The sequence below is a fragment of the Hippopotamus amphibius genome, chromosome 5, assembly GCF_030028045.1.
Source record: "Hippopotamus amphibius kiboko isolate mHipAmp2 chromosome 5, mHipAmp2.hap2, whole genome shotgun sequence".
Lineage (NCBI taxonomy): Eukaryota > Metazoa > Chordata > Mammalia > Artiodactyla > Hippopotamidae > Hippopotamus > Hippopotamus amphibius.
In genome coordinates this window covers 3,150,785-3,178,296 of record NC_080190.1, presented here as the reverse complement: position 1 = coordinate 3,178,296, position 27,512 = coordinate 3,150,785, and the positions used below count along the sequence as shown (strand labels likewise).

General features: G+C 52.1%; 2 protein-coding genes across 9 annotated transcripts in view; one reads left to right on the top strand and one right to left on the bottom strand.

Annotated features, from left to right (window-relative positions):
- Window positions 1–22,024, top strand: part of MGMT (O-6-methylguanine-DNA methyltransferase) — a 268,984-nt gene extending 246,960 nt beyond the window's left edge. For 6 of the 8 annotated variants that reach the window (XM_057737220.1, XM_057737222.1, XM_057737221.1 and 3 more), the window contains 2 exons: window positions 15,050–15,211; window positions 21,750–22,024. In XM_057737220.1, the coding sequence (XP_057593203.1) occupies window positions 15,050–15,211; window positions 21,750–22,015 (428 nt within the window). In that variant the 3' untranslated portion in view covers window positions 22,016–22,024. Of the gene's footprint in view, window positions 1–1,591; window positions 3,035–3,165; window positions 3,216–15,049; window positions 15,212–21,749 lie in introns of those variants that run through there. The other 2 variants (XM_057737223.1, XM_057737224.1) reach the window with 2 other exon arrangements.
- Window positions 22,025–22,127: 103 nt separating this feature from the next.
- On the bottom strand, window positions 22,128–27,281 carry LOC130853397 (spidroin-2-like). Its single transcript, XM_057735162.1, has 7 exons — window positions 27,221–27,281; window positions 25,470–25,765; window positions 24,764–24,880; window positions 24,560–24,661; window positions 24,180–24,464; window positions 23,509–24,093; window positions 22,128–22,406 (listed from the first exon to the last, which is right to left on the bottom strand). Exons 1-7 carry the CDS (start codon window positions 27,279–27,281, stop codon window positions 22,128–22,130), a joined length of 1,725 nt encoding a protein of 574 aa, XP_057591145.1.
- Window positions 27,282–27,512: the final 231 nt, after the last annotated feature.

Here is a 27,512-nt window from a genome sequence, read left to right as displayed (position 1 = left end):
CTCAGGCCTCATTCTGACCCCTTTTTGACAGTGATCCTCAATAACAGATTAACTCCTTCCTTCCCTCCCCCCGCCCCCTTCATTTTGTTTTTAATACAGCATCTTTCTCTACATGTCCTATATTGTTCAGAAAACGTGTTAACACCTGTTCAGAAGTCAGTTATTCAGGTTTGAGCTGAATGACAATTATTTAAATGGTAAAAGGTGTTCATGTATAATTATTCAGATTCGTACCAGGACATTCACAGTTTAATCATTTCTCTGTAGGCTTCCTTAAGTTTGAGCTTAAAGTCTGAGGCATAATTCTTTTGTTAAATAAGTTTCGGGCGCTCTCATTATTGGGAAGGTGACTACCAATACGCCCAGGTGCAGCTGGGAGGCTGTAGCAGCCACCTCACCTGCGCCAGTCTCGCCAGGTGAGAGCGGCATGTCCCCGCCGTGGGTGAGGCAGAAGGCTCATTTCCGAGGGCTAATAGTCCAAGCCGTCTGCGAGATGAGCTCTGAGATTGTGTCCTGGTGGGCCCAGGGCCAGCCAGAGCCCGCGGGGGCATTGCTATTCATGAGCTCAGAGCCCTGCTCTGCCTGGCCGTGCGCGGAGCGGGGCTGCCTTAACCCTTTATTGAGATCGTCTCTCCTCCGGACCCCTGTGTCCTCCTCAGAACTCTTGAGGACCCCAAAGAGCTTTGGGTTACAAGCATTTTATCTGTCTACATGTACCATGTTGGAAATTAAATCTGAGAATTTTTTAATGTATTAATTTATTCTAAAGTAACAATAATAAATTCACTGCCTGTTATCAAAAACAATACGTTTATATGAAAATAAAAGACCAAAAACACTTAGAAGAGTGGCATCGTTCTGCACATGTGCTGGTCTCAGTAATGCTTGCCTTAGTGGGAGACAGGTGGGCTCTCGTGGCTGCTGCTTTAATCTGTCGTGTAGCTTATGGGAGACTCTTCTGTGTGCTTGTGGGAGGGTGAGCGTCTTCATATCACTGTGAAAATAGTTTTCACCTCACAGTCCCCCTAAGTGGGTCTCAGGGACCCTGAAGCCCCCAGACTGGACTTTGAGGACCGCTGTTCTCAAAGTCAGAAATGTTTACTGCTCCTGAAAGCTGCTCATTGTTTCTATAAGGAGTAATAAAATGTGTGTGGTGGGTTCCTGATGTTTCTCTTTTTCATTTTGTTTGTTCTAAATGGCACACAGTAGAATCTACTCTTTTTGGTCTGCAGCGAGAGACGCCCACAGCTGTGCTGCTGGACCTGCCCCATCTGCTCCGCGCTCCTTTGTTGACCTGTCCCCACACTCGGCCTGGCCTCAGCTGGATCAGAATGCAGTCAGAGCTCCGTGGCGTGTCCCCGAGGCCGTGGGAAGGGAATTTCACATGTGTGTGTACATGAGGGCCCCGGGGCACAGGTCCTTCCTTCCCCTGACCTACGAGAAGGAAAAATGTTTTCGTTTAAAACACTGTATATTTTCTTGTTATCAAAACCAAGAGCCCGCCTTCACTGGGCAGAGAGCGTTCGTGTGGAGCTGGCAGCAGGACGAGGCGTGCTGACGACGGAGCTTGTTTCCCAGGCTGACGGGACGCTCCCGCACAGGGGTGCCTCCCACCGGGTGGGCCCCCGCTGCCCCGCCTGCCCGCACCGTCGAGGCGGTGCCCGTGCCTGGCGAGGGGCAGCCCGCGAGTACAGCCCGCGTGCAAAGACCCAGCCGGCAGCGGAAGGGCACGAGGGCCGGCTGGGGCTCCTGTCCCCTTTCCAGACGCAGTGTGGTGAAGACGCCCCGCCGTGGGGAGGGGAGAGGCGGGGACGGACAGGGCCCTTGGCACAGGGAGCCCCTGGGACCCCCGTGCGGCGTGTGCCCCGTTCCACCGCAGGGGGGCAGGGGGGCAGCCCAGCGTGGACTTTGTGTAGGGAGTGCTGAGGGCGGGCGGCGAGTCCGAGCCGCTGCCGGGGGCCTGAGAGCGGCCTGCGGAGCGTGCCTTTAACACCCGCCGCCTGTGACCCTGCGACGTCGACGCTGATGGCACCGGGGCGTGTGGCTCCGGAGGACCGACCGAGATAACGCGCGCTGCACGGTGCCTGGTGCGCCGTCGACGCTCAGTAGATGTGAGCCCTCGTTGTGACCGTCAGGGATTTTTAAGCAGAGTTACTGCAATTTCCAAATGAATCATCTTCAAAACAGCACCCATGCCCATCTCACCAGCTTTGCTCAGAACAGTTGAAGAACGTCTCTTTCGAAATGGCCTTCCAGCCCTTGCATCACATAGAGTTCCCCCGGCGCTGTCTGGCTCTCTGCTGTGTTCCAGGGACGGTGTAGGTGCTTCGGAGTGCTCTGTGCTGGCAAATTTTCTCACCCAAGAGTGGATTGGAGAAGTGATCCCAAATTCGGCCTGCCCAACACTGGTCATTGGGCCGGCAGAAGTAATTTTGGGCCCAGATGAGTTGAGACCACAAACGAACAGGCCACCTTTACTTGAAGCCTTGTCACGACGCGGAACAGCACGTGCATGTTTCCTGGCCGGGGGCCTCCTGCCACAGCCGCATCAGTTGCCTGCCCCAGTTTCCCATCGGGGGCTCACTTTTCCTTGAAGAACCCCCATCCCCTCCGGGAAACTCCTACCTGCTCTTCCAGACCCAGGCCGCCGTCAGCTCTGCTCCAGCGTTTCCGTCCCTGTCTCCTTGTTCTCGCTGGCGCCCTCCGTCCAGCGCCACAGTTCTGCAGCCTGCTTTGTGGTCTGTTCAAAATAAAGGTCGGCTTGGGGCTCTCGTCCCCACGGCCACCACGAGGCAGCCATCCTCATGCGCTGGGAGCGTCCCTTGCCTCCTCCAGTGGAGCTTCTCCCCCGTCCTGACCAGCCCGGGCCAGGAGATGCTCGTTGGCAAAGACGTGTTCCTGTGTCGCTGGCATCATGTCACTCCTGGCCCTGCTGCCAGTTCCACTGCAGATTGTCACATGCTTCACGTGGCGGGTGCCACCCCAGAGTCAGGAAGCTCACACCCCCTCCTGTACACCGGTCTGACACTCTCAAGTAGGTGTGTTTAATTCATTCAGTCCAGCTTGGTAAGGCATGCGCTAAAATGAAAACATTGTATTGATTCCTGAACCTTTGGAGTGACCTATACACTCTTACTTCTTTGTTTTTCTCTCTGCTTCTTATAGGGCTATAGAGGTCATGGCTGACACATTGAAATATATCCAGTTACTTTCACGTAAGCAACGTTATATTTCATATGTAATGAAATATATGTATATTGGGACCTATAGAAGGAAGAGATGATTTACAAGTCAGCCAGTCCTAACTCAGAAGCAGCTGCGGCTGCTAGGAGTGAGTCTGGAGTTCTGGGGGCCCGTCTTCAGGGGACTCCTTCATGTCTATGAAGGCCCCCGTGGAGTGCACGCCCCTTGCCGAGCTCGGTGAGCAGTAGGGTGGCCTGCTCTGGCCCATCTAGAGGCGCCCAGCGGGGCTGCTGGCGCTCTGGGAACGGGGCCAGGCCCCTCGTGGCCTCGCTCTACCAGACACTGACCTGCTCCCCGCCCGGAAGACGCGAGGAGAAAGGCTGTTGGGGCTGCCGCTCTGGCCAGCAGCAGCTGTTCGTCCTCAGCGCGTCTGCGAGCCGGCGGGGCTGCAGGTGCCCCCTCTGCCCGACCGTTCTCAGCGCTTGCATCAGGACCGTGCATTTCGACAGAACTGTCCCCCAGCCACGCCACCAGGTCGAGCAGCTTCCTCTGGGCCTGGGGCCTCGCCTGCCTCTGCCAGTTCGTTGTCACCTCAGTCGGGTTGGGCAGCTTGAGGTTGCTCTTAGGGAGGACGCCGCAGCTCTCTCCCCTCGGCACAGCCGTCCTCCAGTGCGTGCAGGGAAGACCAGGCCCCGTGCTTATATGCACCCGCCCCCTTTACTCATCTAGTCGACGCTCCCTGGGTCCCTCTTCTGGGTCAGCCACAGTGCTGACTGTTGAGATGTGGACCCATAAGGCAGGTCCTTGCTCTGAGCTGGGTAGAGTAGAACGGACCACCCTGGTGACTGTATTATTCAAAGCATTAAGGGTGGGACTTGTAGAGGGGAAAGATTTTGCAAAGAATGTGACCTAGGCTCTGTTTTAAGTAGGTGTCTTGACCTTAGGAGAGAAAACTCTCTTTGGTTAAAGAAACGGTATCTAGAAAATGTGTTTCCCTCTACCTTGTTTTTTCATGTAGCAAAATAGACGTTTTGCGGTATACAGTGCTATGAATTTTAATCCGTGTATAGATTTCTATAACCACCAGGACACGAGAGTTCCATCACCCTAAAAAGTCCCTCCTGCTGCCCATTTGTAATCATAGCCACCTCTGTCCCGCCTCCCCGGCTCTTAGCAACCACTGATCTGTTCATCACCATGGCTTGTGGTTTTGAGAATGTCATAGAAATGGGCTCACAAAGTATTTAATCTTTTGAGCCTGGTTTCTGTGAGTCAGCTTAATGCCTTTGAGATTCATCCAAATTCTTTTATGTATCTATAGTTTATTCCTCTTAATTGTTTTTGTGTTCCATGGCATAGAGACATCTTCATGTGTTTATTATAGCCCTTCTAATAGGTAGGTAGTGCTATCTCATCATGGTTTTAATGTGCATTTCCCTAACAGTTATGTTGAACATCTTATCATGCGCTTATTTGCCATAGTACATCCTCCTTTGGCAAGCTGTCAGTTCAAGTCTTGTGCCCACTTTTTGAATTAGGTGGTCTGTTTTCTTACTGTTGAGTTTAAAGTGTTTTTTTACATGTTGCAAATATAAGTCCTTTGTTGGATATGTTGTTTCCAAATATTTTCTCCCAGGCTCTAACTTGTTTTTTAACCTCTTAACAGTTTATTTTTAATTTATGGGTTGTGGTTTTGATGACACATCTAAGAATGGTTTGCCTAACTTCGGGTCACAAATGTTTTCTCTATTTTCTTCTAAAATTTGTTTCGCTGGAAGTTTTATTTAAATATATGATTTATTTTAAATTAATTTTTGTACAGTATAAGATTTAGGTCAGAGTTCAGTGTTTTGCATGTAGATGTCAAGTTTTCCAGCACTGCTTTTTGAAAATAATATCCTTTTTCCATTGCAATGCCTTTGCACCTTTGTCAGAAACCATTTGGACATATGTGTGTTCGTCTTTTTTGGAAATCTCTTTTCCCTTTACAAATTTTGTATTTTCTTGATCCATAACAGCATAACAGTAAATCTTAAAACCTGCTAGTATGATTTCTCCTTTTTTTTCTGCTTCTTTTTTTGGCTTTTTCAAAATGTTTTGACTAAGTTCCTTTGCCTTTCCATGTAAATTTTAGAATAGGCTTGTCTATATCTTCAACAAATACCCCTGGGATTTTGACTGGAATGGAAATAAATCTGTAGATCAATTTTTGGAGAATGGAAATCTTTGTAATATTGAGATTTCCTATCCATGAACATGGTATGTCTTGCAAATTATTTAGGTATTCTTCTATAATGTTATCAATATATCAGTATTTTGTCATTTTTCAACATAACAATCATATATAATTTGTTAGATTTAAATCTAAGTATTTCATTTTGGCTGGAGCTATCATCAACATGGTTGGTGATAGCTGTGATTGATTTTTATGTGTTGACCTTGTACCTGGTGACTTTGCTAAATTCACCTATTAGTTCAAAGTTGGTTTTGTTGTTGGTTTGGTTTTTTGTTTGTTTTGATAGATTCCTCAGCATTTTCTAATCAACAAATCATATTGTCTGTAAAAAGGGACAGTTTTTCTTTCTTTCCAAAATGTATGACTTATATTTCCTCTTCTTGCCTTATTGTAATGACTAGAACTTCCACTATGATGTTGAATAGGAGTGGAATCTTTGCTTTTTTTATCAATCTTTAGGGGGAAAGTGTTCATCTTTTCACAGTTAGGTATGATATCAACCATAGTTTTTTGTCAATACCTTTGTCAGGTTATTCCTGGATGGCTGAGAGCTTTCATTATGAATGGATGTTGGAATTTGTTAAATTTTTGCCTACCACAATTGATACTATTATTTGTTTTTCTTCATTCGGCTGTTAATATGGTGGATCATATTAATTCATTTTTAATAGACTTCATTTTTTAGAACAGTTTTAGATTTACGAAAAAATTGAGAAGTTAGTACAGAGTTCCCTGATATCCCACACCCATTTTGCCCTGTAAATGACATCGTATATTCGTATGAAACACTTGTTAGAATCAATGAACCAGTGTTGATATCTTACTAACTACAGTTCACAGTTTATTCAGGTTTCCTTAGGTTTTTACCTAATGTCCTTCTTCTGTTCCAGGAACCAGTTTAGGATACCATATTAGATTTGGTCATTATATCTCCTTAGACTCCTTTTAGCTTTTACATTTTCTCAGATTGTCCTTGTTTTAGATGACTTTAGACAGTTTTCAGGAGTACGTGTCAGGAATTTTGTAGACTGTCACTGTATTAGAATTTATATGATGCTTTCCTCATCATAGACTGGGGCTATGGAGCTGTGGAAGGAAGACTACAGAGGTAAAGTGCCATTTTCATGAAATCATATCAAGGGTACATACTGTCATTATGATTTAACACTGTTGAGGTTGGCCTTGATCTGTACCAATATTAAGGTAAACGTTAGTTCATACTCATGTCTGCACAGAATTCTAATCCATTATGACGTGAATCCTCTTGCTTATCTGTAAACTCCTACTCCATCAGTGAGAAAGTGGCTCTGACCTTCTGCCATCCATTTACTTAGTGTTGGAGCCCAGTATACCATATAGCAGTATCAGGATTTTTATCCTGTATTTCCATGGGAAACAACTTTATCAACCAGAGTACAGTGAACAGTGCAGTTCCTTTTGCCTTAGGCTTACAGACCCCACTCATTTCCAGAGTTACTTAGGTCATCATTTTTCCTCCCACACACTTGAGTGGGGTTGTTCATCCATTTGTAATGCAGTTAGATTCGCTCGTCACCATCTGCATTCTTTCCTGGGAGCCGCCAATCTCCTAAATATTTTGCTGTTGTTAATTTGCATACACTGAAGGTATGCATCTATTTTTATCCCTTTTACAAAATGTCATATAGCTGGGATCATACAGCATGTAGCCTTTTCAGAATTGTTTTTTTCACTTAACGGTATGTATTTAAGGTTCCTCCATGTCTTTTTGTGACTTGATAGTTCAAACCTCTTTACATGACTGAATAATATTCCAGTGTATGGACGTTCCATAGTTTATTTACTGATTAAAGGACATCTTGGTTGCTTCCAGTTTTTGGCAACAGATGAATAAAGCTGCTGTAGACATTCATGTGCAGGTTTTTGTGGGGACATAAGTTTTCCAATCAGTTGAGTAAATACCTAGGAGTGCAATTGCTAATTCATGTGGTAAGCCTCTATTTAGCTTTGTGAGAAACTGCCAAACTTTCTTCCAAAGTAGCTGTCCCACTTTGCATTTTCATCAGCAGTGAGTGAATATCTGTCATCCTCACCAGCAGTCGGTACTGTTAAGGGTTGGTTGGTTTGTTTTCAGCCATCCTGTTAGGTGTATAATTGCGTCTCGTTGTTTTAACATAGACGTTCCCAATGGCAAATGATGTTAAACAACTTTTCCTACGCTTATATGTCATCTGTGTATCTTTTTTGGAGATATGACAGACAGGAGTTGTCAAGCTCTTATCCATTTTATAATTGAGTTATTTTCTTATTGTCAAGTCTTTAAGAATTATTTGTGTATTTTGGATACAAGTCCTATATCAGATGGGTGTTTTTCAAACTTGTCTTTTAGCCTGTGGCTTTTCTTTAAGTGTCTTAATAGCATCTTTCACAGAGCAGAAATTAATGTTGCTAAAGCTCAACTTACCCGTTTTTTTTTCTTTCATGGATCATGCTATATCTAAAAACGCTTCCCTAAACCCATGGTCACCCAGATTTTTCTCCTGTGTCATCTTCTAGGTGTTTTGTAGTTTTCCCTTTTAGATTTAGGTCTGTGATCCATTTTGAGTTAGTTTTTATAGAAGAGGCATGGTGTGTGTCTAGATTCATATTTTGCATGTGGTTTTCCAGTTGCTCCAGCATCATTTGTTGGAAAGACTATATTTTTTTCCATTGAATTGCCTTTGCTTCTCTACCTGTATGGGTTGTTTCTATTCTGTTCCATAGATCTATGTATTTGTTCACCAGTACATCCTATCTTGATTACTGTAGCTTTATAATAGGTTAATTTTTCAAATATTGAGTCAGCCTTCCATTCCTGGGACAAACACTGCTGAATTTTGATGTCTTGTTCTTGATGTATGTCTCGATTGGATTTGCAAATCCTTTGTTGAGTATGTTTGCCTATATGTCCATGAGAGACGCTGATATGTGTTTTCTGGTTACTGTGGTTTTTGATTTTGATATTGAAGTAATTCTAGTCTCATAAAATGCCTTGAGAAGTGTTCCCTTCTCTTCTATTCTGAAAAAGATTATGCTGAATTGATGTATTCTTTAAATGTTTGATAGAACTTTCTGGTGAAATTATCTGGCCCTATGATTTCAGAAGATTTTAAACTATGATTTCAACTTCTTTGATAGTTACAGGCCTATTCCAGTTATCTGTTTCATCCTGGATGAATTTTGGTCGTTTGTAGGTTTTGATAAATTGGTCTAGTTCATCTATGATATTGAATATAGTACATTGAGTTATTTGTGGGAATAATTTTTTATCAGTTTAACATCTGTGAGGTCAGTAATGACATCCCCTCTTTCATTCCTTATGTTGATAGTTCGTTGGTATTTTTAATCAGTCTTGCTAAAGATTTATCAATTTATTTATCTTTTTAGAGAAGCCAGTTTTGGTTTCATGTATTTTACTGTATCATTTTTTGTTTTCAATTTCACTGGTTTCTGCTATTACCTTTATTATTTCCTTCCTTTTTCTTTTGATTTATTTTGCTTTTCTTTTTCTGGTTTTCTTAAATTGGAAATGATTAATTTTATGTTTTACATTATTATTGATTTGAGGTCTTTTTTCTGAAATAAGCATTTAATACTATAAATGTCCCTCTATATAGTGCTTTAGCTATGTCCCATAAATTGTGATATGCTATATTTTCAGTTTAATTCAGTTCAATTTTGTTTTCATTTCCTTAAGGTTTCTTCTCTGACCCATAGATTATTTAGAAATGGCTTATTTACTCTCCAGATGTTTGGAGATTTTCCTTTTGTCTTTTTCCATTACGATCAGAGAAAATCACTTATCTGATTTCAGTTGTTTTAAATGTGTTAATGTTTGTTTCATAACCCAGAATATGCTGTATCTTGGACAGTGCTCCATGTGCATTTGTGAAGAATATTACTCTGACGTTCCTGGGTATTCTCTAAAGTCAGTTAAAAGAAGTTGGTTGACAGCGTTTTTCTTTTCTGCATCCTTGATTTTCTGTCCAATATTTCTACCAGTTACGAGAGAGAAGTAGTAAAGCCTTCAAGTATAACTGTGGATTTGTCTAATTATCCTTTCAGTTTTGTCAGTTTCTGCTTCATGCATTTGAACCGTGTTGCTAGGTACATAAACATTTAGGGTTGTTGTGTCATATTTATTTCACTTGCCATCTTATTACATTTTATTATTTTATTATCACATAATATTGTTTTCCGTCTTTTCCTTGTTTCTCATTTTTCTTTCCCCTTTCTTTCCTTCTTATGAATATTTTAACTTTTTTTTTTAGTTTATCATCTATGTTTTTTAACTATATTATCTCTTATGGTTTTTTCTAGTGGTTGCTTCAGGGATTATAATACTTGCATACTTAACTGTCACAGTCTAATGGAAATCAGTATTTCTCCACCTTAAAGTGGAATAGAGAAGCCGTCCACCATGCAGCTCCTTTAACTCCCCCGCTTTATGTATAGTGTCTTATGTTTTATGTCTACGTACATTGAAAATCTTACCTGTTAAGGTCATAGTTTTGCTTTCAATCATTAAACATATTTTAAAGAACTCAACAGAAGAATAGTCTGTGGTATTTAGCCAAATAGTTACCATTTCTTTTGTTCTGCTTTTATTCCTAATGTGCCACACTTCCCCCTGGTATTATTTTGCTTCTTACTGAAGAACTTCTTTTAGCATTTCAGGTCTGGCAACGCAATATCTTTGTTTTTCTTTAATCTGAAAAAGGCTTTAACTTCACTCCTGATGGATTTTTTTCAAAACTGGGTGTAGAATTCTGATAGTTCTTTTCTTTCAGTACTTTAAAATTGCCATTTTGCTTTCTTCTGTCTCTGTGGTTTCTATAAGAATTCTTTACAGTCATTCAAATATTGTTCTCCTAAAAATAATGCATCATTTTTCTTTCCTTGTTTTCAAGATTTCTTTCTTTGTCTTTAGATTTCAGGAGCTTCATCACCGATGTGTCTGGGAGTGGATTTCTTTGGGTGTGTCCTGTTTGCACTTTGCTAAGCTTCTTAAATCTATGGTTTGTGTATCTTTTACCAAATTGGGAAAAGTTTTAACTATCATTTCATTGAGATTTTTTTTCTACACCACACTTTTCTTTCTCTCCTGGAACTCCAGTAACACGCATGTCAGATCTTTTGGCTTTTCCAATATGTCCCTGTTTTTGGTTTTTGTTATTTGCTTTTGATATTTTTTCCTGTTTCTCAGGTTGATCATTTCTGCTGACCTGTCTTCAGTCTCACTGGCTCTTCCTCTGGCGTCTCCATTCTGCTAAGAAGCCCATGTAGTGCAGTATTTTTTTCATTTTGGATATTGAATTTTTCAGTACTAAATTCTCCGTTTGATTCTTTTTTGTAACTTTTATTTTTTTGAAACTCTTTGTATTTTCGTTTGTTTCAAGTGTATTTTCCCTTCTCACATCATTTTTATTACAGATCCTTCAAAGTTGTTGTCGGATGATGTTTATCATCACATTGTACACTTTATCTTACAATTTTATTTGTTCATTATACCTCAGAGAGCTTGGGGGAGGGGAGGTTGTCAGATGATTCTGAACTTCCATGTCATCTTGGCCTTTACATTTGTGGATCAGCTTTTCCCAGGCAAGTTGAGGTTTTCCTGATTCTTCATATGCTCCGTAATCTGGAGTTGTAACCTGATCATTTTGAATACGATGTTGTGAGACTCTGGGTCTCGTGTAAATCTCATGGGTAACGTTGATATTTTTGTTTAGGAGGCAGTCGACCTGCTGAGATACAGCCCATGCGTCCTGACCAGGCTTCTGCAGGTTGTGGTTTCAGTGCTGTTCCTTTGCGGGCTCCGCGGCCCTGTCAGGTCTGCCCTCCAGGCCCCCAGCAGCGGTCTAACCCTTACCTAGTTCTCAGAGTCTAGGGTTTAGTGTCAGATCCGCACATGCGCAGCTCAGGGGCAAGTCCAGCTTGCTGTGTGCTTTCCCAAGCGTCTCTTTCTCTGCCGTCTCCCTGGTCCTTTCCAGTTCTCGGGGTGCCTCTGCTCTACCACACACCCCTGTGACCGCGCTTGTCTCTGGGGCCGAGCGGCGGGAACACAGAGGAAGAAAGCAGTCCACCCACCTTCCGGGACCACACCTCCTCCATCAGGAAGGGCTTCCAGCACCTGTGGGCTCCTCACTTTTGCACCCCGCCCCCCAGCCCCGCAGGACTGCTTGGGGGCTGAGGTACAAGAGTTGAGAGGCGATCGCAAAGGGGGTGCTCCTCCATCCTCTGATGGGATCCTTCTCGCCCCTCAAGGCCACGAGAGCGCCTGGGCTCTGTCTACAGCGGCGCCACCTGCGGGGTCCAGGCTGCAGTCGGTCCTGGCTGGGGATCATCCAGGGGAAGAGTGGTAAACCGGTGCGTCCCTGCAGTTTCTTCACATCCCTCTTCCCCAGGCTTCGCCGTCCACAGCCCTCCAGTAGCTCTCTGCGCACTGGGCCCAGGCTTTATAAAGGCATTCAGTAGAGTAAGCCAGGGAGAGTGTGCTGATTCCATTCCCCCGGAACCGGAACCCGTGTTTCCTTTCACCTGCTTGTTCTCCCTCCCAGGTGCATTCCTGGAAGGGTCATCCAGCTGCTTTGAGGCTGAGACAGCATCAGGTCGGGTTAGCTCATTGACACTTGAAGAGCATGTGGCGTCAGAACGCTCCTCCGGATCCACCTCATCAGAAACCTGCCCCCCCCCCCCCCCCCCCGCCTCCGCCAGGTGATCTTGAGCTCTGCTGTGCCAACCTGGGCACTCCCTCTGCTCCAGAAGGCCAGAGAAGGCAAGTCCTGAGCAGGAGAGCCCTTGGCAAGCTGGAAACCTGTCGAGGGGCCGTGACCCCTGCGTGGACACTGGGTTTGGCTCCGTGGCAGGGCAGCCTACAGGTGTGCGGTGTCATGGGCAACCCGGCTTGTGACACACAATCCAGGAAGAGAGTTTAGAAAACAGTTTTGCCAGGTGTAGGTGGGTGGAGTGGGTGTGTGTAAGTAGCCACCCAAGTGAAATGGAAATGACCGTGTCCTTAAGAGAAGGGAGATCTGAGGAGCCGTCTTCCAGCAGAACCTGCCTTGACGCCCTGGACCCCAGAACAGGCAGGAGAGGGTGAAGCATAGGAACAGCCAAAATGTGGCCTACGGATGCCTCAGCCTGCGCTCCACAGGGGACTTTAACAGGAGAGAAAAGGATGGTGTTTCAGTGGCTGCCCCTTAGGGCCACCTGAAATGATGGTGCGGCCGCTAAAGGTTTATGCAGTCACCTCACTCTCAGGAGGATGTCTTCTGCACATCGATTCTGTTCATTTTGATCAGCAGGTTTTGCTGCATGTTAGAATGATACTCAACAACTCAGACTGTTGCACCCCCACCCCTCTTCAGGGGAGTAGGGCTCAGGCCTGGAACGAAGGCACTGACTCTGAGCACTGCTTAGACGAATTAATGCCTTTGCCCCCTACAGGGTGAAATTGAGTTTCCAGGTACACTTATAAAATGATGTGCTTGATTGCGAAATACTGCATTTTTTGAGCTATTTGTCCTAATATATTGCCTGGTATGTACAAGGTGAGAAACGGTTTCCCGTGAAAAATTGACACTGAAGCTGAAAATGTTTGATAAACTCTGTGCTCATATATGGGCACATAATTGTTTTATTATACGATGCTCTTACCCTTGGAAGGAGAGGTGCTCTGTGACTTCGCAGTAATCCGTCAGAGCAGCCCTGGAGGCTGGCGTTCAGGTGGCGGCAGGGAGCCGTGCTGCGGCTTCTCGGAACTGTTCTGTCTCCAGGTCCGTTCGCGCACACCTCGCGTGGTATTCCTGCAGGTTTAGTAAGTTCTAGGCTGTTCTCCTGGAAAACCTGGGCAGCATCCTCTTCTGGGCCAAAACCAGGAAAACATAAAACCAACAACTCTGTGCTCTGGGAGGAAGGCAGGAAACTGGCCTCTGCTGCTTGCAGTATTGACTTGTGCTGCTTTTGTTGTTTCTTTTCCAAGACAGCGCCCCTGAAACCTCTTTTTCGCCAAGGTATCACCACGCTGCCTTGCTTTTCTTTTTTCTCTTTTTTTTTTTTTTAAGTTAGGCACTACAACAGCGACGGTAATAATGATTAACAGTTTGATTTCAAAACCCTTTCTAAAGAAATCACAGTAAACAGGGTCTGTTTGCCTAAGGAAACCCTCGCAGCAATCAGCCCGTCACACAACCGCATGTGCTAATGAACCCGGAGCTGCTAATGTGGTTTCTTCAGTTAAATTGATTCATGAATTTTGAAGAGAACATTATCTAATGAATTTTCTTTGAATAGAAAGCAATTAAAAGGACAAATCAGTCTGATTAACCCCAAAGTCACCCTCCTGCCACAAATGGTGTAGAGTTTGAAATTATATCATAAAAACTAGAGCACATGGGCTATCTTTTTGCCCTCTACTAATCCGTGTAAATTAATGAACAACAAAGTCAATTTCTTTGCTGACCCTTTTCTAGTATCACCTGGATTATGCTGATGTTTAATTTGCTTAATGTTATAATAAAGACTAAACAGATTTTTTTCCCAGTGAAGTGATTACCATTCCCTTCAGTGAAGACGTGATTTTTATTATTTCACACGCGTGTAAGGGTGTGTTTCCTTTAAGAACCAAATCGCACTTGGCCAGCTCGGCCCGAGGGTCGTGAGTGCCCTCGGGCGCACGGGGAAGCCACCCCTGCCGCGCACTCCTTCCCTTTGTGGCCGCTCCGTGGGGCCCTGGGTCCGCGTCCAGTGCTCACGTGCCACGCGCGCCCCTCGGGAAGACAACGGGTGTGGATCAGACCCGCCCGCCTCACTGCCGGGCTTCTCTCCAGCTCCCTGCACGCCCGGAAACAGCTCTGAACCCGCAGCAGGGCGGGGGGAGTGTTCTCGTGCGTTCACCTCTTCATTCCTGCAGCGGGATGGAGAGCGAGCGCGGTGGGATGTGGCTCGTCCATTAAAATGGGAATCAAGTTGTTTTATCTTCTGCAGCCCTGCTCGTGACAGATGCCCGTAGCCAAGGTCACCACCGGTGCCTGTGCGCGGTGGTGGTTGGCAGTCTAAGCCTGCTGGCTGTCGGATGCGGACGGCTGGCGCGATACCGCAGCCTGGCCCGCGCGATACTGCAGCCTGGCCCGCGCGGCATCCTTTTCCGTGTCCCAGCTGAAGCTGGACATTAACCAGCAGTGCAAAAGGTTTCGAAGCTGGTGGGCACGCAGGGCCTTCTGTGCGTATGAAGTGAGCTGCGTGCTAATCTGTACACGCCCGGGTGCGGGAGAGAGTCGCAGGCCTGCGCGGAGCTCGGGGAGGATGGGGTGGAAGCGGCCGCCCTGTGCTGCACGGCTGGGGCGGCTGCAGAGGGGCCGGCCCGCCCCGCGCCCTGCCGCACGCCTGTCCATCCTGCGCGCGGGCGCCTGGCCGTCCTGGGCACGGGGAGGGCGCGCGCACAGCGCCGTGCGTGGAGTGGGCATCCCTGAGCCGGGCAGCTCTGTGCGTGTCGATGCGTTTCCTCCTTCAGGACCGGTGCGTTTCCTCCTTCAGGACCGGCCACTCTTTGTATCCGAGCTGTTGGAGCCGTTTGTCCCAACGACGTCATTCTGCCTTTCTTCCTTTCAGATTCGTTCACCAGGCAGGTGTTATGGAAGCTGCTGAAGGCTGTGAAATTCGGAGAAACGGTTTCTTACCAGCAATTAGCAGCCCTGGCTGGCAACCCCAAGGCAGCGCGGGCCGCAGGAGGAGCGATGCGGCGCAACCCTGTACGTCTGTATCCCCGGGCGCGTGAGTGTGGCCGTGGGGCGTGGGGCCCCGGCGCTGCGCTCGGGGGTCCCCTGGGGCTGCGGTGGGTGGGTGGGTGGGGAGGAGAGGAAGCGTTTGTGGGGGGGGCCTTTTCGGTGAATGTGGTAGAGCGGCCTTCCCACACACCACCGAAACCGCCCGCCAGGATGTGTGCAGAACCACAGGAGCTGCTGGTCACAGGGATCCCAGGGAGCGAAGCCTGGAGAAGCTGGCCATTCGTTCACTGGACAGTTGGGCACACTGGGTGCTCTCCTCGGCGGGGCGAACACAGCAAGAAACAAAACAGACCCACACACGTGGAGCTTACGTCCTAGAGTGCTGGGATCCAAACCCATCCCCCTCACCTGGGGGCTTTGCTCTGTTAGGAGGTCCGGGCCTTGGACCCTGGGACCTGGGATGACTCATCGCCTCCGGGCATGTCTCCCAGGGATAGTCTGTTCCCAGGAGCCTTCATGTCTTTGTCCCTCGTTCACATCTGCAGTCAGGCTGTGCTGAGAGTGAGGTTCACAGAGCATGCAAGGCCGTCTCCCCAGAGGACAGGGTCAGGCCTTGGTGTGCGGTTACCGCAGGCCTGTCGTACCCAGCAGTACAGAGGTCACCTCTGCTCCCGGTCAAGCCACACGTGGGCCACGGGCTGCCCAGTCTCAGGAAGGAAGTCAGCGTGGGTTGGGGGGATTCCGTGATGTGGGCCTGGTCAAGACCACCCACACCTGTGGGCTCTGCAGGTGGGCAGGAAGGGCAGCCCTGTCTGCTCAGCAGCTCGGCCCTCTGGGAGACCCGCCGACCGCGCGGAGCCCTAGAATATTCCCCATCTTGTTAGTCTGCAGTGCCCGCCAGGGCCTGCTGTCACGTTGGGAATGGTTTCTCCCTAAAGCTATAGGAACGTCTCGAATATGGTAGAAGAATGCCGTCCTATCAGGAAGAGTACATAGGGTTGTCACATCATGGGATGGGAAATTACTAAGTCAGATGGGCCCCACTTTTTCAAAAATTGCTGTAGCTTTGCTGTGTGTTTCCAAAACTCTTTTCATCCCTGCTCACAGGGGAGGGGCGGGCTTTTGCACACCGCAGGCCGCGGCTCCGGCCACTCGGTGCGCAGTTGCCAGAAGGCAGAGCCGGAGTCTCCAGATTCCTCAGCCTTTCACACAGAGCTGCGCTGCTGCTCTTTAAGGGGCCACTCCTGTGGGTTTGTAGTGGATCGCACTGTTTCCACGTGCATCTGATCTGGAGAAGAGTTTTCTTCATATTAAAACATCCCCAGTTGTCAGGAGCCATGTGTGATACAGATGACACGGCATCCCCAGCGCCCTTGCCCCAGGTCTTCAGGACAGAGTCTGGTGGCGGGGGGGGGGGTCTGTCGGCAGGTCGTTTTGCACCTGTTGCGCGTTCATCACAGCGGCCCAGCTACATCCTCTGCATCTGCCTCCCCTGTGCTGCGGGCTTCGCTTTCACGGTGGACATGGGATGATTCTAAAGCAGATCTCGCGGTGTAATTGTTCGTGGTTCCCAGTGGCGCTTGCCTCGCACCTTCCCTCTGGAAGGCCACGGTCTTCTCCCAGGTCCACTCAGCTCAGGGCGTTTGGACTCTGCTCCGGGTAAGGAGGCCCTTCGCGCACGGTGGTGTGCGCTCCGGGCCTCGAGGAGGAACGCTGGGGGCTGACGTTTTGCGCCCTCCTCCTGCCTCACGGAGGCCCCGTGCCGCGGCAGCTCTCCCTCTGTCCCGCACCTCCACCCCTGCTGCCGGCCCCGTGGGAGCCCCGGTCGTGCTGCCCTTGCGTCCTGGCGCCGCCGCCCTCAGCGTGCGCGGCTCCCGTCTGTGCCGGGAGGTAGCTCTGCGGACTCCCGTGCACGGCTGAGCAGCCCCTCCCCGCGCCCTGCGATGCCCGCAGTTTCTCACCCGCCGAAGTGGCGAGGCCGCGGCTGTGTGCCGATGGCGCTTGTGGCGGTAGGCGGCCACGTTTATTGTCCTACAGCCAGCAGGTTCCCTTCCTGCTGTTAATCTCTGTGACGGTCTCTGCTCAAGTATGGCCTCAGCCACTGGGATTTATAAAACAGCGTCTCTCGGGGCTTAAGACTCTAACGTCCATGAAGTCCTTGCCTTGACATCCCCGTCACACGCCCACACGGAGGGTGGCCGTGACAGTGCCCTCGGGCAGGAGGATTCTGCCACACCATGTCCCCTCTTCTTGGCGTCCTCCCATGCCAAGGGCGGCAGGGGGCGGTGAGCCCTCTGTGGCCTTCTCCTGGGCCTCCCTCTGTAGTTGGGCACTGCCTGTGACTCGTGCAGGGACCTCAACTTGAGGAGAAGGTTGCAGAGGACCCAAGAGATGCCTCCAGGTGTGGTCACACACGCCAGAAGTGCTCCTGCGAGGGGACGCCTGACATGTGGTGCAGCACGCCCAGCTCAGCAGGAGCCAGCCGTCCTCAGAGGGTCCCACGGAGTTGATAAAAAGAACCTCCTTAGAACGGGCTGTAGGATCTAAAAGGCCACCCAGGGACCTGAGAGAGAAAGGGGCCTAGTCAGGGACCCCAGCTGACGTGTCCCCCTTCTCGGTGCTGTCGGCAGGAGCCCGGCCACAGAACCACACACGTGGGCTCCAGCACAGATGGCGCGTCGTCAAGACTTTCCCATTGAAAACCTCCCTGTGTTCAGGCTGAAAAGCACAGGTGTGCCTCTCAGGGCGGAGAGTGACGCGTGCACATGGCATGCTGCAGGACCCCGAAGCGCTCGCAGTGCTGAGTCCTTCGGTGGCTGCGGCAGACGTGCGCACAAGGACACGCGCTGGCCCGTGTGACCGTGTTGGCTCTTGGCGTGGGCTGCACTCCCCCCACCAGACTGAGGATGGTTGTTGCTGTTGTGGGGAGTGTTGTCCCATCCCAGGCCATGATTTTTACAAAGTTTTCAATGAAGGAGTTAGTAGCCCAGGTGAAGTGGTTTGGCAGCCTTCCGGAAGGCCCTCTCCCAGACCCAGCGTGGGGCACGGCCAGTCTTCTGGTGCGGCAGGTTGAAGAGGCCTCACGCCCTCCCCGATAAAGCACCCTTCCACTCATCCTCAGACAGACTTTGCTAAATGCAGTTCAAAGGCAGTCAATACTTGCGCAGAGAGTTTCCCCACCTTCTTCTAAACAAACGCGTTCCTGAGGAGTTAGTTTATTCACAGATTGCCCTGCGCGTTAATGACCCCCGAGCCTTGTCCTGCCAGTCACCCGGATGGCTGTTGATAAAGATTTAGCATCATGTTCTAAGTGTCAGGGCTGTCAGTAGGGCTGAACCATTTGACCAGAAGAAAAAAACGCACAGGGAGCTATTGATTACAGCTTCTCGGTGTCACTTGTTCACCAGGATTTAGGTATTGATGAGGCCGCAAGTGAAAACAAGCTCTTTCCCTTGTGGGCTGCTACCCACAAGAACAAAGGCATAGCTGGAGAAAATATTCAGCCAGCACCAGAATCAGAGGGATTCCATTATTGATTGAAAGGCCCCTTCGTGTTATTTTTGCTGGAGACAAATCTCTGGGTTTGGAAGTTTTATAGCGTTTGAGAAAGGGTCTGTGTAAGTGATGGATTCACGTATTGGATGAATTAGATTTCACAGCATGAAGATTTCAATGCAGCTGTGATTTTATGAGCTGCTTGGTTATTGATAAAAATTACATGTTATGCAGCAGAGGCTTTGGAGAAGAGGGCATAGAGGGTGTGGATCCTTTGAAATGTCCTTAGGGCCCCAGTGAATTTTAGCAGGTTTCATTATTTTAATTGTCTGAAACCTGCCACCAAAATTAGTACAAGCAGAAGCGGTGTTCCCATTTCTGGAGGTGAGATAGTGCATGTTTGGTAAGCCACCAGTTCTCCATCAAAGATGAAGACTGGTCATAGCTGTCTTTATAATTGCTATTCCAGGCCAGCAGTCCTGTTATCTGCATGGTGCATAGAAAGAGAAAGGGGTTCATGTGACACACTTTTACAATTTCATTCTTGTTGGGCGAGAGAGGAGAAAATCAAAGACCACTTGTGAAATCTGCTGTTCGGTAGGAAAATTGAATTGGTGCCTAAATGTTTGTAAAACTAAATTGAATTAAATGTCTACCTGTTTATCAGGCAAACACTTGAATTGTGTAATATCTAATCATGTCCTCCCAGCAATTATTAATGTGACTATTGCATTTGATAAAAACCCTCAATCAGAGCAAACATTCTGTTCTTAAAGTTTTCTGTGACTCCCTCCACGCAGATGGGAGTTGTGTGCTCTTGGCAGTGTGACTGCTTTTCTCGCTTGGCTAACCTGCACTGGAGAGGAAGCCCGGGCTCACCCTCACCGTGCGGGGCTGGACCCCCACCGACGGCAGGAGTCACCATGGGGCAGCCCAAACTTCTGGTCCCCGTCGGGACTAGTCTGTGATGTGGGGAAGGTCAGAGTCCCACCTCCCAAGCCAGCTTACGTGCCAGGGGCCCCTCTGGGGGCAGCGTGCAGAGTGCAGGGCTAGAATCCCTTCTGGCCTCTGAGCAGCTTGTGAATTTGAACAAGAGGCTTAATGTGTCCCAAAGTTGACGGTGCCTGGCCTGGGCTCGTTGGAAGATACGATGTCTCTGTGTGACACGCTCTCCACGAAGCATCATTTATTGAGCAGCGTGTCTAGGACAGGAACTGGGGACCCAGCCATCTTCCTGGGGCGGGTGCAGCCCCACAGAGGGACGCTGCGGGTGTGTTTTTGTGTCACGTGCCCCGCAGGTGACACCCTGCTCCATCTGCAGTGAAGGGCCTCTGCTAAAGGCGGAGGCAAGAATGACCACCTGAGGGAGCATAGGGCACCCAGACGCCATGAGAGGAGGCCCCCGTGTGTGGGGTCTCCGAGGGTCTGCAGCCCCTGCCCACCCCAGCCCCACCGCACCCCCGCGTGGGCCGCAGTTCCGGTTCTCGTGCCCGCTGCGTGGCACTCTTTGTGGAGCAGCCGCCGTGACGTTCCCAGGAGGATGAGCGTTCTCACCCCAGCATGCCCTGGGCCTGCCGTGGCTGCCCACCTGTGCGCCTCCCCGCCACCAGGACGGAGCTCCTTACGATGAAGGCTGTTTTCCCCGGGGACTCTGCAGCAGACCCTTCCCTCAGGAGAAATCTGAACTCTGCCAGGGCCTGGGGGAGCCCCTCCAGAGAGCAGGTCTTCTCCCGTTCCGAGTAACTGCTTATGCAGAACAGCCATTGACCGCCAGGGCCCCGTGCAGCGGGAGCTCAGAGCCAGGACAGGAACGTGCTGGGGGGAGGCCCTGTCCTCAGGGCATCAGCGCTGGGTCCGCGGGCCTGCCTGCCTGTCCGGCCTCCCGGGAGCCGGGCCCTCGTTCTCCAAGGCTCAGCCAGCCCTGCCCCTCCCCTGGGACTGGGGCGGCAGCGTTTTGAGCCGCAGGTGGGCTTCACTGGGAGGGTGTGGTGTTGGCCTGGGTGCAGAGCCCAGACCAGGCCCATGGTTCCTGGTGTGTCTCAGGGATGCTCAGCACCTGGGCGGCTGTCACTGGGTCCCAGCAGTGAAGCCCGTCTGACAGTCGGACGGCTCTCTGTGGGCTGGGTTTGGATTTGTTTTCCTTGTAAAGTGGCCTTGCTTTTAGTGGGGTCACTCTTTTGATTTAAGGCAGGCACCTAGCTTCTCCACTTGTCTCCAGATATGAAAGGCTAGGGGTAGGTTTGTCTTCCCATTAGGGCTTTTTTTTTTTTTTTTTTTTTGGCGGGGTGGTAGGGGTCAGGAGACCCTGTGGGAGGAATGAGGGTGGGCCTGGCCCCGGGGCCGAGGGTCCCGGCTGGGATCAGTGACAGAGCTGGCTTCCCTGTCCCAGCCAGGATCTGGGGGCTGGTGGCAGCTTTTCAGGTGGGAACAGATGGGAACTGGAGTTTCTCAAACTGTCCATGTCCAGAGACTAAGGAGGGAAACAGGTCCCCCCAGTGCACGGGGGGCGGCCTAAAGCAGGGGGCGGCAAACCTTTCCTTGTAAGGGCTGGGTGGTGAATATTTTAGGCTTCGCAAAAGCAGCCACAGATAATAAGGAGCAAGTGGGCGTGACTGTGTTCCAGTAAAACTTTATTTACAAAAACAGGTGTGGACTGCATGGGTCACAGCCACGTTTGCCAGCCTCTGGGTTAACGTGGCCTGTGTGAGTACAGCATTCCCTGAAGCTTCCTCTCACATCTGAGAAATGTTTGAGAATTTTACATGGAGCCTAAACTTGGAAACGTAACTTTAAATTTTGTAGGTATACATTTTAAATCACTTATCAAGTGAAATGAAGTTTTCTTCTCCCAAATCTTAGCATAAAGGGATTTTCCAGAGGATGCCCCGCATTGGCCTCGGGGCACTGGGTCCCTCCCCAGCCCACACAGGCCCCTCAGAGACCAAGGCGGGAGCGGTGCTGGGACAGAGCCTGCGCGTGGCCCAGCCCTGCGAGGCGGGCCCTGGGTCCGTCGTGGTCGGGGGCCCTGCCCTGGCTCCCAGAGACCTCTGAGCCGGAGCCCAGGCTGACGGTGGCTGCCTCTCTTACAGATACCCATCCTCATCCCGTGCCACAGAGTGGTCTGCAGCAGCGGGGCCATGGGCAGCTACTCCGGAGGCGCGGCCGTGAAGGAGTGGCTTCTGGCCCACGAAGGCAGCGCGGCGGGGAAGCCGGCGCATGGAGGGGGCTCCCGTCCAGCTGGAAACTGGCGCAGGGCTCTGGGTGGCACCACCAGCTCCCAGCCTGCTGGCCGGGATTGAGTGTTTGTGGTAGCGGCACGCCGGGAGCGGGGCGTAGGTTGGCACTGCCGTATTAAAGGAGCTGATGTCTGCAAGGTGCCATGTGTCTGCTCCTTTTTCACGCTTTACAACCAAGTGAGTTCAGAGATGGGCCAGCATGCATCTAGCTTGTTGCCTTCTCTCACACTCTTATTGTTCCATTTCTGATAAAGTCAGGAATGAAAGCGTGGGGGCCTGGCAGACGTGCGGGAGGCTGCCCTGGAAGGAGGAGGCGTCTGGCGCCTGCCGGGGACGGCTGGCTGCCTGGGACACCACGGCCGCGCCCAGAGCCAGCCCAGGCCGCGGGGCCCTGGACCCGCACCCGGGCCTGCCCCAGGCTGCAGCCACATCTGCCGCCTGCAGAGCTGACCCAGCGTGCTCCCCGCCTGCCCTTTCCTCTGGGCTGTTGAAGCTGCCAGGAGGAGGATGCTGGGGGAGAGGGGTTGGGCTCTGGACACAGGTGCTCATTGAGCTTCTCCAGCTTTATTTTTCCAGCTGCCAGAAGGCTAATGCCAGACGCATCCATTTGGGGTCGTATCCGCTGAAGGGAAGATAACCGCTTGCCAGCATGATTTGGGGAAACATAGCTCTTTGCACGTGGGCATGGTTGACATGGTGCCTTCCTGAGGGATGGAGTCTCGCCCACCCTCTCTCGTGCCACTCCTGGCCTTAGCACACTCTGGACAGAAGGTGATGAGGGACGCCGACCTCTCCTTCCCGACACCGAGCCTGAAAGTCGGGTCGCACAGGAGGGTGGGTCAGCTCTTGTCACCGGCGGCCCCGTCTGCCGTGCACACAGTCTGAGGCTTCAGCACCGTGTTGTCATTTTAGCTCTATAATTAACATCGAAAAAGCATCGGGGAAACTTGTAGCTGTGTGTGTGTGGATAAATAATATGTATGGAGAAAATAAACTATGCCCAACTGTGCAGTAGAAAGCTGTATTTTCGTCAGGGGTGCCTGTGACAGTGTAAACGACAGCAGGGAACCACAAGTGGCTTGTGTATGTCACCAGAAACCTGGGTAAAAATACAGCCCTGCGTGTGTACAGTTTCAGTGCACTTTGTGTTTCACGTTACCTTAATATCTACAAAGGAGCAGGTACCTAACATGGACAAACTAGGCTTCTCTCACCCACTTATAATTTAGTACATCCTTTTCTTACTTCAGCCAAATTAATTCTGGATTTTTTCCCTCAAAAATGAAGTATGACCATTTCCCCGCTACCTTCTGATGTGGGTCCTCCTCAGGACTCCTTTACAGCCGAGCCGTGCTGCTGCAGGGGCTGCACAGGGGCCTGAGCTTTGAACGGAACCCTGAGTGTTCCCGCTCCCGCCAGCCATCCTCACAGGTGCCCTCAGCCCAGCGAGCGGTGGGAACTGTGTCTCTGTGTGCGAGCAGAGGGCCCCTTTCTCCGTCCTGACGTGTTGGGAGGACGCGTGGAGGGCCTCGGGTGCCCTTGGCACCTGGAGTCTGTGAAGGTGGTTGTGTTCTGAATTCTGTGAGGAAGATGCTTTGCTCCCGTGACTGACGGTCCCGGGACCCCTCCTCTGCCCTGAACGGAACCACAGGCTGCGGTGCCTGGGCTGCAGCTCCCGGCCTGGGGGCCTGGGTGTGGGGCTGTCTGAGCGCTGCCAATAGAGGGCGTTACAGGGGTGCGCTGGGGAGGCCCGGCCCTGTGTCTGCTCAACAGTGGGTTTGAAAACGGGGGTAGGGTAGGCCCTGCCAGGATCCCCGGAGCAGATGGGCAGGCCTCTCTGCAGGGCGGTCAGACTCTGGGGGTGGATGTGTCCCGGGTCCCACACTCTCTGCACCCGGGCTGCTCCTGGGCCTGGAGAGTGGGCGTCCCGCGGGGAAGGGGCCTTCCCGCTGTGAGCTCCGGATCCCAGGCGGGCTCTGCCAGAGGGTCCCGGGCTGTGCCGCCCGCGAGGGCCCGGCCCCAGCTGTAAAGCAGCCCGAGGGCCCCCAGCAGCTCCGCGGCCTGGCTGCACGCGTTGGGGCCGCGCCCTGGGTGCAGCACAAGCCCCGCTCTGTTGCCTGCGTCTGGGGTCCCACCTACAGAGCCGCCCCCACGCGCAGGCCAGGAACCGCCCCAGGGGCCACGGGCACCGCTGCCGCTGGAGGGCAGCCGTTTATGAAAAGAGGAAGGGAAAGGCGCTGGGAAACACAAAAGTACTCTCCCAGCGAGAAGAAGGGACGAAACCGGAAGGCTGTGGTCGTTGGCCTCGGCCCCGGTGCCCCTCACGGGCAGGTGTGCCTCCGTCCCGCCCGGGGCCTTGACCACAGGCCCCCAGACCCGCACGCCGTTCCCGGAGGCCCGGCTCCTGGAAGACTCGGGAATAACACGTGTTTCTGCGGAAGCACGCTCGTGATCGAACAGCTTGGCCACGAGGGAGGCTGCGCTGCGGAGGGCCCGCGTGTTCTCCTGGCCCTTCTCCTGCGCGGGGCACGAGCGGCCGTGGTCACGCCCGCACTCGCCCGTCGGGGGCTGCAGAGAAGAGGGGAGCGAGTCAGAAGAGGTGCCCGAAGAAGAGGAGCTGGCGCGGCCACGGCCGTGCCACAGGCAGCAGTGCCAGCTCGCACCGCGGCCACCACGGGGCTGGGCGGACGTCGCGGCCTCGATGGCGAGGACTGCCTGCGTCCTGCAGAGCTCGCCCCGGACCGCAGGGCTGCCTTGGTTTCAAGCTGCGTACAGGGGGACGCCGGGAGGACAGGCTGCCTTAACGGGGGACGCACAGGAAAACCCAGGATTTGTTTTATTTTCCTCAAAAGACTTTCCCAGGAGACCAGGCCAAACGCCAGCCCTGTCGCTGTGGCCTCTGCGCGGTGACACGCGCGGGCCTCCGTGGGCCTCGTCCGCACGTGGCTCTTCTCGCTGCTGCCCTGGCGGGGGGCACGGGGGCCCTGGGGGGAGGGGGCAGTGGGAGGCCCGCAGTGTGGACTGACCCGTGTCCGGCCTCTCCCGGCCCATGCGGACTTTTCCCTTCCTGTTCACACGTGTTTGGTTGAAGTGTGTGTTTAGAGAGCCGAGGCTCACACCCGTTTCAGCTGTTATCCGTTGGAAAGACACCGAGACTTGAGTGGACTCTGCCAGGCAGTCCGTCTGTCGTCTGTCTGTCTGTCTGTCTGTCTGTCTGTCTGTCTGTCTGTCTGTAGGAAACAGGGTGGCAGTTGAAAGTGAGGCCTGGAGCCTGGAGAAACTGCAGGGCCCGCGTCTCTAAGTGACTAAGAGCGGCCGTCCAGGGTCCTCGGACGCCACGGCTCCAGCTGTGGACAGATGGACGGCGTCTGGCCTCCGTCACCCAGGGCGGCCCCGGTAGGATCTGCGCTGGGCAGGCAGGAGAGGACAGGGACGAGACGCGGGGACGGCGCCCTGATGGATGGGAGGATGTCATTCACAAGCCTCTAACGTTTCTCGTTCATGTTTTTTTTCACTGAAAAAAGCCCCAGGAGGACATTCCATGCCGACAGCAGTTAAGATGGATCCCAAAACACAGGCGTCGGTGCTGTTGGCGCCTTCAGAGACCTTCCTACGTAGCCGCTCGTTCGGAGCCGCCACCCCGACAGGGGTGCTGTGGTGCTTGGACTCTCCAGCGGCCGCTGGCACTCCGGTCGGGATGCAGGACGGACGTGCCCAGCGGTCATCACGGGCGTTGAGGCGCTGGGACGCACGGGACGGGCCAGGAGCGGCCGCCGCAGGAGGCCCGGCGGCTCCGCCCACCCTCAGCTGCCTCCGGGGAGACGTCCCAGCGGCGGCCGGGCGCTGCGTCCCTCCGTGTGCCCGCGGTCCTGGGACGGGGCGGAGGGGCTGGGGCTGCGCCAGCTTCCTCCTCTCGCAGGCGGGGCCGTCACCCGGCGCGCACACACTCCACACACACACAACACACCACACACATCACTGCACACACACACACCACCCCACACCCCACCCCACACACACACACCCCACACCCCACACACACACCACACACACACACAACACACCACACACATCACTGCACACACGCAACACACCACACACGCCACTCCACACACACACACCCCACACACACACACACACTCCACACACACATAACACACCACACACACACAACACACCACACACATCACTGCACACACACACCACCCCACACCCCACCCCACACACACACACCCCACACCCCACACACACCCCACACACACACACAACACACCACACACATCACTGCACACACACAACACACCCCACCCCACCCCATCCCACACACACAACACACCACACACACCACCCCACACACACACACCACACACACACTCCACACCACACACGCCACTCCACACACACACCCCACACACACACACAACACACCACACACATCACTGCACACACACCACACACCCCACCCCACACACACACCACACACCCCATCCCACACACACACACCCCACACACACCACCCCACACACACACACCACACACACACTCCACACCACACACGCCACTCCACACACACACCCCACACACACAACACACTGCACGCACACAACACACCACACACACACCCCCACACACACACACACCCCACACACACTGCACGCACACAACACACCACACACACAACACACCACCCCACACACACACCCCACACACATCACTCCACACACCACCCCACACACACACACCAGGGTCTTTCTTAAGTCCTCCTATTACACGTCATTCTTGTTTGGTTCCCAAGTACAAGTGACGTGTGTGCTTCCAGACTGGCCTGTTGACTTACATTCAGAAAAGCCAGCTGAAGAAAATGTCAGTGTCCGAACGTTTAGCAGCGTGATGCGGTGCACAAAGTACTGCTTTGGCGCGTTTTGCTCACCGTGGCAACAAGGCAAGGTGGGCGCACACGGGAGACTTCGGGCAGGAAACGTGGGCGCAGGGTTGGCCCCTGGGCCTGCGGGCACGTTCTGCGGCGTGGGGGCCGCCTGTGCCGCCCCCTGCCTCTGCGGGCCCTGTGGACGCTCGGGGAGGGGTCTTGTCCCAGGACGGAGGAGCGGGAAGCTGAGCCTCAGATTCACCTGAGCTGGGGCTGGCCCTCCCCGCCGCTGCGCGCGGGAGTACACACACGTGGTCCTCACCCCTGCGCTCAGTCCCCCCACAGGTAACGGCTGTTTTGTCAGGAGTTCGGCTTCCGCGTTGCAGCCTCGGGGGGGGGGGGGAACTGGATGTCAGGGAGTTCAGAAATCACCGCCCCGCTCCGTGGCCTTTCCCACCTAGTTTCTGAAAGCGGCTGCAGCTGAGCAGTCCTGGGCGCTGGGCACTGGTGAGAGGCATTCCGCCGGCTCCTCCCACCACCTCTGAGCCCCGGGCGCTTCGCAGCACCACGAGGTCACGGTGGTCCCGTGGGCCTCCCGTCCCGGCTCAGGGCCTCCTCATGGGGCCTGCGCGGACGCCTGGAGGCTGGTGGGGAGGGAACGGTGATGCAGCCTGACCGTCAAGGGGGCCGGCACAGCAGGTGTTTGAAGGCCCAGAGGCCAACAGAGCATCAGAAGAAGCGGTGGTGGT